The sequence below is a fragment of the Callionymus lyra genome, chromosome 7 (genome assembly GCF_982586985.1).
Source record: "Callionymus lyra chromosome 7, fCalLyr1.hap1.1, whole genome shotgun sequence".
NCBI classification, from domain to species: Eukaryota; Metazoa; Chordata; class Actinopteri; order Syngnathiformes; family Callionymidae; genus Callionymus; species Callionymus lyra.
The window spans coordinates 1,631,236-1,641,995 of record NC_141824.1 but is presented as its reverse complement, the minus strand read 5'-3'; the positions used below and the strand labels follow the sequence as shown (position 1 = coordinate 1,641,995).

Here is a 10,760-nt window from a genome sequence, read left to right as displayed (position 1 = left end):
AATGTATTTCTACATTTATATTTTCTTTTTCCTGTTTATTATCCAATCATGGACCTCCTGGTGTTCCATACTTTTCTTCTCCACCTTCAGTGAAACTATGAGTTAAAAGAATTCTGCTCACAAACTGGTTTCTACTCGAGTCGCGTTAAAGATGTGAATCTTTACTGTGTTGAGGTTTCATGATCTTGTTTTTAAAAAAATGCTACTTGATGTGACTTTCATCTTTGAATCAACAGGATTCTAAAAATCCAGATCCCTGTGGATCCCTTTTCTGACCGTCGTGTTTTTTGTTGCATGTTTTTCGCGAGGATGTGTTTCAGAAACGGAGCGACAAGCGCCGACGAGTTCAGTCGCCCGTGAACTCACCTGGTCCCGGGAGCCCGAGGCTGAAAGTGTGACAGTCGTGTTCTCACCTGTTCTCACCTGCAGACGCTCATTAACTTTGGCCCGAGGCCATCGTCAGGTGCTGCTGATGATGAGGTGATGGTTTATCATTTTAGTTCTTCATGAAGAAATAGTTGCTGGAAAAATAGTTCATCTCAATTTGGAGGAAAAAGGAAATATTATTATTCTATATTTTATAAGTCAAACTTCCCACAATATTCTTTAAATCTTTCCTCAAATCCTGGTGATTTCGTTCGTCGTCCCTCCTTCACTCTCAGGTTACCTGGAGGCAGCAGCTCCCCTGAGAGCAGCTTCAGACCGACTCCTCCAGGTCGCTGACTCTCCTCCAGACCCTCCTCCAGGTCGCTGACTCTCCTCCAGACCCTCCTCCAGACCCTCCACCAGACCCTCCACCAGACTCTCCTCCAGACCCTCCTCCAGGTCGCTGACTCTCCTCCAGACCCTCCTCCAGGTCGTCGCTGCTTCTCCGGACTCTCCTCCAGACTCTCCTCCAGACTCTCCACCAGACCCTCGACCAGACTCTCCTCCAGACCCTCCTCCAGGTCGTCGCTGCTTCTCCGGACTCTCCTCCAGACTCTCCACCAGACCCTCCACCAGACTCTCCTCCAGACCCTCCTCCAGGTCGTCGCTGCTTCTCCGGACTCTCCACCAGACTCTCCACCAGACCCTCCTCCAGGTCGTCGCTGCTTCTCCGTACTCTCCTCCGGACTCTCCTCCAGACTCTCCACCAGACCCTCGACCAGACTCTCCTCCAGACCCTCCTCCAGGTCGTCGCTGCTTCTCCGGACTCTCCACCAGACTCTCCTCCAGACCCTCCTCCAGACCCTCCACCAGACTCTCCACCAGACTCTCCACCAGACTCTCCACCAGACCCTCCACCAGACCCTCCACCAGACCCTCCACCAGACTCTCCTCCAGACCCTCCACCAGACCCTCCACCAGACCCTCCACCAGACTCTCCACCAGACTCTCCTCCAGACTCTCCTCCAGACCCTCCACCAGACCCTCCACCAGACTCTCCACCAGACTCTCCACCAGACTCTCCTCCAGACTCTCCACCAGACTCTCCACCAGACTCTCCTCCAGACTCTCCACCAGACTCTCCTCCAGACTCTCCTCCAGACTCTCCACCAGACTCTCCTCCAGACTCTCCTCCAGACCCTCCACCAGACTCTCCACCAGACTCTCCACCAGACTCTCCTCCAGACCCTCCTCCAGACCCTCCACCAGACCCTCCTCCAGACTCTCCTCCAGACTCTCCTCCAGACTCTCCTCCAGACTCTCCTCCAGACTCTCCACCAGACTCTCCTCCAGCTGCAGTCATGGACGTCCATTACTTTCTTCTTGGACTCGCACTCTCTCACTTCTCCAGGTGTGTTGCTGCCGCACCTGAGTGCAAGCTGAAGGCCAAGTTCAACCTGAACGGCTACAAAGATGTGGAGAAGAAGAAGGTGGTGGTCGGAGGAATGTTTCCCATCCACAACCGCATCTCCTCCAACGACGGCAACACGTCCAGACTTCCCGTGTCTTCTGGATGCGAGGGGTGAGTCGTTCTCTTAACATGAATCACATGAAACTCTTTGATTTACGTCGGATCTAATTGAATATTTTAACGTCTTTTAACGTTGAAGAAGCTGGTCAGTCCTCCAGGAGCAGGAACATCCTCAGGGACCAATCAGACTCTAGATCTCCGTGTTATCAGTTCATCTGCGGCTGAGAAACTCCGTCTCCAGTGACTCATTAAAATAAACCTTAGTTTGTAACAATTCTCTGCAAAATACTTTAATGAAGCGTTTTGACTCAATTTAACTTAAACTTCTCTCGACACCTTTTCTTTAAAGTAGATGTTTGTGTTGATATTGTTCCTTAAAGATGTCAGTGATCAGGAACATAGATCAAGGATGAGAACATTTATCTTCCAAACTAAGGTTGAATTATATGGATTTAAAAGAGCGTCACTGTGATCAGTCCACTAGAGGGCGCTCTCTGCTGACTAATCTTTAAGCACTTGGTGACATCATGAGAACTTGCTGCTTCATGAAGCTTCAACCGTCGCTGGTGAAGCTATAAAGATATATGTAATATTTTCATTAAAAGACTGAACTTGATTCAAATGTTTCTCTCGAGTTACACCTGTTGTCGTTTCAGCTTCAACTTCCGGACGTTCCGCTGGACTCAGACCATGTTGTTCGCCATCAACGAGATCAACTCCAGGGACGACCTTCTGCCAGACACCGAGCTGGGCTACGTCATCTACGACTCGTGCTTCACCATCTCCAAGGCGGTGGAAGGAACGCTGACCTACCTGACCGGGCAGGACGAGGCGGTGCCAAACTACCGCTGCGGCACCGGAGCTCCGTTGGCGGCCCTCGTGGGCGCCGGAGGGTCCGACCTGTCCATCGCCACGGCCCGGATCCTGGGTCTGTACTACTTCCCTCAGGTGAGTCTCACCTGGTTCACGTGTGCAGACCTGGACCAGTTCAGTGACCATCACTGGTGCGACATTAGATTGTTTTCTTTACTGTTTTCTTTAACGTTGTCAACGCTGTAATATTAATGTTACGTTAAAATAATTATTTTATTATTAAGTCAACTTTAAAGTTTTCAACCTTTTAGTTATTGTTGACGTGAAAATATCTATTTTTCTATGAACAATTATATATTTAATGATCAATAATTATACAAAAACAAGTTATTTCTTTTATAAGTACTATTTAGGTTATTATTGTTACTATTGTTGAAATGTTCATTTATGTTCTATTATGACTATTATTACTACTATTATTACCATCTATATTATAACTTTATTTCTATTATTACTAGTATATTATTATGAATATACTTGGAAATATTTATTATGTTTATAAATAATGATGAATTAAATACTAATGAATTATTACTGTTGTTATGATGATGATAATTATTACCATCTATATTATTACTGTATTTCTATTATATCAGTTATTACTACTATTATTATTATTATTACTATTTTTAATGTTACTAATGAATAAACTGTGTGTTTTATACTTTGCTGGGTACTTGGAAATATTTAGTGTGTTTATAAATAATGGTGAATTAAATAGTGATTAATTATTACTGTCGTTATGATGATGATAATTATTACCATCTATATTATTACTGTATTTCTATTATATCAGTTATTACTACTATTATTATTATTACTATTTTTAATGTTACTAATGAAAAAACTGTATGTTTTATACTTTGCTGGGTACTTGGAAATATTTAGTATGTTTATAAATAATGGTGAATTAAATAGTGATTAATTATTACTGTCGTTATGATGATGATAATTATTAGAATTAGAAGAACGACGTAATGTTTGATGCATTAGTTTAGTTTCTGATAAACATTTCTTTCACAGAAACTATTCATCGAATGATTCGTATACTTTCATCAAGTATTGAACGACATTAACTGTGATCCGTTCAAGGTCAGCTACTCGTCGTCCTGCTCGGCTCTGAACAGCAAGTTCCAGTTCCCCACCTTCCTGAGGACCATCCCCAACGACCAGCACCAGTCCACGGCCATGGCTCGGCTGGTGCTGCACTTCGGCTGGACTTGGGTCGGAACCATCGCCGCCGACGACGACTACGGCAAGTACGGCATCAAGGACTTCAAGGCTCAGGTGGAGGAAGCAGGAGTTTGTATCTCCTTCTCGGAGACGCTGCCCAAGGTCAGTGCTGGAGGGAATATGAAAGTGTTTCCTCGAGTCAAGAAGATAAATATGTTTCTTCTTTATTTCAATCATTTCTATATTAAATGGTTGACTTTTCTTTTTTTTTTAATAATTGGATAAAAAAATAAATCTTTTCAAAATGATTTGAAAGGTTTGATCCAGTAATTCTGTGCTTTGTTGGTCTTTTCTGTCGTCAATATTAAACATTTGATGAATTTAAGCGGCTAATAATTAAAAATATATGATTGGATCAAATTTAGCTTTTAACTTTCAATAAAAAAATAAATAATAATAATTAAATTTTCTACATTTGAATCGTAATCATTAATATCCTGATTTAAAGCAACAACACGTTACATTTTGATGTTTTTTTATTTTTGTCAAGAAAATCAGGAACTTTAGTTTTCACGAGTCTACTTGTAATTCCACTGTTCTAACACCGGGGGCGCCACAAACATGCAGCGTCATCACTTCCATCTTCAGCCTCGTCTTCCATCGCAAACTTTTATTCTTCTCGTAAACCTCGTGACGTCACAGTCTCGCTCCGAACCCACACGTGACACCTGGTGGTCGGACGGTGTCACTACAGTCGCTCTCTTCTCCAGGTGAGTTCACCTGAAGCCATCCAGCGCATCGTGAGGACCGTCGTGAAGTCCAGCGCGAAGATCGTGGTGGTCTTCTCCTCAGACGTGGACCTGAGTCCTCTGGTCCTGGAGCTCCTCCGACACAACGTCTCCAACCGGACGTGGATCGCCAGCGAGGCCTGGATCACCTCGGCTCTGATCAACCAGCCGGGGGTAGAAGGAGATCCAGATCCTCCTCTCAAGGTCACAGCCTCACGTCTCACCTGTGTGTCCAGGTGAGCTCCGTCCTGGCCGGCACGCTGGGCTTCGGAGTGAGAAGAGCTGACATTCCTGGTCTGGAGCAACACCTGCTGGATCTGGACCCGTACTCTGACGCGCTGACAGAGGAATTCTGGGAAACTGTGAGTCACGTGTTCATTGAACCCATGAAATTTCTTGAGATGTTCCCAGAATGTTCCTCTGATCCTCAAATGTTCCATGAATGTGCCTCAGATGTTCCATGAATGTTCTTCAGATGTTCCCAGAATGTTCCTCTGATGTTCCAAGAATGTTCCTCTGATCCTCAAATGTTCCATGAATGTTCCTCAGATGTTGCAAGAATGTTCCTCAGATGTTCCTCTGATGTTCCAAGAATGTTCCTCTGATCCTCAAATGTTCCATGAATGTTCCTCAGATGTTCCAAGAATGTTCCTCAGATGTTCCTCTGATGTTCCAAGAATGTTCCTCTGATCCTCAAATGTGCCATGAATGTTCCTCAGATGTTCCAAGAATGTTCCTCAGATGTTCCTCTGATGTTCCAAGAATGTTCCTCTGATCCTCAGATGTTCAACTGCACTCTGGACTACGGTAAAGCTCTGAAAAGAGCCGAGGAGATGAACGGGTCCAGAGGATCGAGAGGAACTCCTGCTGGTCTCTGCTCAGGTCAAGAACTTCTGGCTCAACTGAACAACACCTACTCTGACGTGTCGCAGCTGCGCGTCACCTACAGGTTTGTACGGTTCAATGTAGTTAATGTTGGTTTAAAATGGTTCAGGCTGAAGGTCGTAGCCCTTGAAGGAACATCCTTCTGAGGAAACAGAGCTGACCCTAGACCAGTTTTAAGATCTCTTCTCCTTCTGTGAGTTCTGGGTCTGCCCCGTGTCTTCCTCCCAACATGACTGTAGATCTCTCTAGTTTCTGTTCTTTCTGAGGAGCAGCTGTTCTGCTGAGCCCCTCCCTGTTGACCATCTCAGTTGATCTTCTGAAGAAGCAGGAAACACTTTAACCACGTCGTCTTCCTCTCAGCGTGTACAAGGCCGTGTACGCCGTCGCTCACGCTCTGCACGACCTTGAACACTGCGCTCCGGGTCAAGGACCGTTTCACGGCAACAGTTGTGCCGACATCAGCAGCTTCGAACCGTGGCAGGTGTGTCTGTGCGTCTGGAGCGTCTCGTGCACGTCTAACACTCTGGAGCGTCTCGTGCACGACTAACACTCTGGAGCGTCTCGTGCACGTCTAACACTCTAGTGTGTCTCGTGCACGACTAACACTCTAGTGTGTCTCGTGCACGTCTAACACTCTGGAGCGTCTCGTGCACGTCTAACACTCTAGTGTGTCTCGTGCACGACTAACACTCTAGTGTGTCTCGTGCACGTCTAACACTCTGGAGCGTCTCGTGCACGTCTAACACTCTAGTGTGTCTCGTGCACGTCTAACACTCTGGAGCGTCTCGTGCACGACTAACACTCTGGAGCGTCTCGTGCACGTCTAACACTCTAGTGTGTCTCGTGCACGACTAACACTCTAGTGTGTCTCGTGCACGTCTAACACTCTGGAGCGTCTCGTGCACGTCTAACACTCTGGAGCGTCTCGTGCACGACTAACACTCTAGTGTGTCTCGTGCACGACTAACACTCTGGAGCGTCTCGTGCACGACTAACACTCTAGTGTGTCTCGTGCACGACTAACACTCTAGTGTGTCACGTGCACGTCTAACACTCTAGTGTGTCTCGTGCACGACTAACACTCTGGAGCGTCTCGTGCACGTCTAACACTCTAGTGTGTCTCGTGCACGACTAACACTCTAGTGTGTCTCGTGCACGTCTAACACTCTGGAGCGTCTCGTGCACGTCTAACACTCTGGAGCGTCTCGTGCACGACTAACACTCTGGAGCGTCTCGTGCACGTCTAACACTCTGGAGCGTCTCGTGCACGACTAACACTCTGGAGCGTCTCGTGCACGTCTAACACTCTGGAGCGTCTCGTGCACGACTAACACTCTGGAGCGTCTCGTGCACGTCTAACACTCTAGTGTGTCTCGTGCACGACTAACACTCTGGAGCGTCTCGTGCACGACTAACACTCTGGAGCGTCTCGTGCACGTCTAACACTCTGGAGCGTCTCGTGCACGTCTAACACTCTGGAGCGTCTCGTGCACGACTAACACTCTAGTGTGTCTCGTGCACGACTAACACTCTGGAGCGTCTCGTGCACGACTAACACTCTAGTGTGTCTCGTGCACGACTAACACTCTAGTGTGTCACGTGCACGTCTAACACTCTAGTGTGTCTCGTGCACGACTAACACTCTGGAGCGTCTCGTGCACGTCTAACACTCTAGTGTGTCTCGTGCACGACTAACACTCTAGTGTGTCTCGTGCACGTCTAACACTCTGGAGCGTCTCGTGCACGACTAACACTCTGGAGCGTCTCGTGCACGTCTAACACTCTGGAGCGTCTCGTGCACGACTAACACTCTGGAGCGTCTCGTGCACGTCTAACACTCTAGTGTGTCTCGTGCACGTCTAACACTCTGGAGCGTCTCGTGCACGACTAACACTCTGGAGCGTCTCGTGCACGACTAACACTCTGGAGCGTCTCGTGCACGACTAACACTCTAGTGTGTCTCGTGCACGACTAACACTCTGGAGCGTCTCGTGCACGTCTAACACTCTAGTGTGTCTCGTGCACGACTAACACTCTGGAGCGTCTCGTGCACGTCTAACACTCTAGTGTGTCTCGTGCACGACTAACACTCTAGTGTGTCTCGTGCACGTCTAACACTCTGGAGCGTCTCGTGCACGACTAACACTCTGGAGCGTCTCGTGCACGTCTAACACTCTGGAGCGTCTCGTGCACGACTAACACTCTGGAGCGTCTCGTGCACGTCTAACACTCTGGAGCGTCTCGTGCACGACTAACACTCTGGAGCGTCTCGTGCACGACTAACACTCTGGAGCGTCTCGTGCACGACTAACACTCTGGAGCGTCTCGTGCACGACTAACACTCTGGAGCGTCTCGTGCACGACTAACACTCTGGAGCGTCTCGTGCACGACTCACACTCTGGAGCGTCTCGTGCACGTCTAACACTCTGGAGCGTCTCGTGCACGACTAACACTCTGGAGCGTCTCGTGCTCGACTAACACTCTGGAGCGTCTCGTGCACGTCTAACACTCTGGAGCGTCTCGTGCACGTCTAACACTCTGGAGCGTCTCGTGCACGACTAACACTCTGGAGCGTCTCGTGCACGACTAACACTCTGGAGCGTCTCGTGCACGACTAACACTCTGGAGCGTCTCGTGCACGACTAACACTCTGGAGCGTCTCGTGCACGACTAACACTCTGGAGCGTCTCGTGCACGTCTAACACTCTAGTGTGTCTCGTGCACGTCTAACACTCTAGTGCGTCTCGTGCACGTCTAACACTCTGGAGCGTCTCGTGCACGTCTAACACTCTGGAGCGTCTCGTGCACGTCTAACACTCTGGAGCGTCTCGTGCACGTCTAACACTCTGGAGCGTCTCGTGCACGTCTAACACTCTAGTGTGTCTCGTGCACGACTAACACTCTAGTGCGTCTCGTGCACGTCTAACACTCTGGAGCGTCTCGTGCACGTCTAACACTCTGGAGCGTCTCGTGCACGTCTAACACTCTGGAGCGTCTCGTGCACGTCTAACACTCTGGAGCGTCTCGTGCACGTCTAACACTCTGGAGCGTCTCGTGCACGTCTAACACTCTAGTGTGTCTCGTGCACGACTAACACTCTAGTGTGTCTCGTGCACGTCTAACACTCTGGAGCGTCTCGTGCACGTCTAACACTCTAGTGTGTCTCGTGCACGTCTAACACTCTAGTGTGTCTCGTGCACGACTAACACTCTAGTGTGTCTCGTGCACGTCTAACACTCTGGAGCGTCTCGTGCACGACTAACACTCTAGTGTGTCTCGTGCACGACTAACACTCTAGTGTGTCTCGTGCACGTCTAACACTCTAGTGTGTCTCGTGCACGTCTAACACTCTGGAGCGTCTCGTGCACGTCTAACACTCTGGAGCGTCTCGTGCACGACTAACACTCTGGAGCGTCTCGTGCACGACTAACACTCTAGTGTGTCTCGTGCACGTCTAACACTCTAGTGTGTCTCGTGCACGACTAACACTCTGGAGCGTCTCGTGCACGTCTAACACTCTAGTGTGTCTCGTGCACGTCTAACACTCTAGTGTGTCTCGTGCACGTCTAACACTCTAGTGTGTCTCGTGCACGTCTAACACTCTGGAGCGTCTCGTGCACGTCTAACACTCTAGTGTGTCTCGTGCACGTCTAACACTCTGGAGCGTCTCGTGCACGTCTAACACTCTAGTGTGTCTCGTGCACGTCTAACACTCTAGTGTGTCTCGTGCACGTCTAACACTCTAGTGTGTCTCGTGCACGTCTAACACTCTAGTGTGTCTCGTGCACGTCTAACACTCTAGTGTGTCTCGTGCACGTCTAACACTCTAGTGTGTCTCGTGCACGCCTAACACTCTAGTGTGTCTCGTGCACGACTAACACTCTAGTGTGTCTCGTGCACGTCTAACACTCTGGAGCGTCTCGTGCACGTCTAACACTCTAGTGTGTCTCGTGCACTTCTAACACTCTAGTGTGTCTCGTGCACGACTAACACTCTGGAGCGTCTCGTGCACGTCTAACACTCTAGTGTGTCTCGTGCACGTCTAACACTCTAGTGTGTCTCGTGCACGTCTAACACTCTAGTGTGTCTCGTGCACGTCTAACACTCTAGTGTGTCTCGTGCACGACTAACACTCTGGAGCGTCTCGTGCACGACTAACACTCTGGAGCGTCTCGTGCACGACTAACACTCTGGAGCGTCTCGTGCACGACTAACACTCTGGAGCGTCTCGTGCACGACTAACACTCTAGTGTGTCTCGTGCACGACTAACACTCTAGTGTGTCTCGTGCACGTCTAACACTCTAGTGTGTCTCGTGCACGACTAACACTCTAGTGTGTCTCGTGCACGTCTAACACTCTAGTGTGTCTCGTGCACGACTAACACTCTAGTGTGTCTCGTGCACGTCTAACACTCTAGTGTGTCTCGTGCACGACTAACACTCTAGTGTGTCTCGTGCACGTCTAACACTCTAGTGTGTCTCGTGCACGACTAACACTCTAGTGTGTCACGTGCACGTCTAACACTCTAGTGTGTCTCGTGCACGTCTAACACTCTGGAGCGTCTCGTGCACGACTAACACTCTGGAGCGTCTCGTGCACGTCTAACACTCTAGTGTGTCTCGTGCACGTCTAACACTCTGGAGCGTCTCGTGCACGACTAACACTCTGGAGCGTCTCGTGCACGTCTAACACTCTAGTGTGTCTCGTGCACGACTAACACTCTGGAGCGTCTCGTGCACGACTAACACTCTAGTCTGTCTCGTGCACGTCTAACACTCTAGTGTGTCTCGTGCACGTCTAACACTCTAGTGTGTCTCGTGCACGACTAACACTCTGGAGCGTCTCGTGCACGTCTAACACTCTAGTCTGTCTCGTGCACGTCTAACACTCTAGTGTGTCTCGTGCACGTCTAACACTCTAGTGTGTCTCGTGCACGACTAACACTCTAGTGTGTCACGTGCACGTCTAACACTCTAGTGTGTCTCGTGCACGTCTAACACTCTAGTGTGTCTCGTGCACGACTAACACTCTAGTGTGTCACGTGCACGTCTAACACTCTAGTGTGTCTCGTGCACGTCTAACACTCTGGAGCGTCTCGTGCACGACTAACACTCTAGTGTGTCACGTGCACGTCTAACACTC

General features: G+C 48.9%; 1 protein-coding gene across 1 annotated transcript in view; it reads left to right on the top strand.

Moving 5' to 3' along the window:
• Positions 1-1,856: 1,856 nt before the first annotated feature.
• vmn2r1 (vomeronasal 2, receptor 1) overlaps positions 1,857-10,760 on the top strand; it is a 26,849-nt gene continuing 17,945 nt past the window's right edge. Inside the window, exons 1-7 of the mRNA XM_087795422.1 lie at positions 1,857-1,948; positions 2,554-2,845; positions 3,863-4,105; positions 4,714-4,905; positions 4,968-5,093; positions 5,514-5,680; positions 5,977-6,097. Coding sequence (XP_087651548.1) covers positions 1,872-1,948; positions 2,554-2,845; positions 3,863-4,105; positions 4,714-4,905; positions 4,968-5,093; positions 5,514-5,680; positions 5,977-6,097 — 1,218 coding nt within the window. The 5' untranslated portion in view covers positions 1,857-1,871. The remainder of the gene's footprint in view (positions 1,949-2,553; positions 2,846-3,862; positions 4,106-4,713; positions 4,906-4,967; positions 5,094-5,513; positions 5,681-5,976; positions 6,098-10,760) is intronic.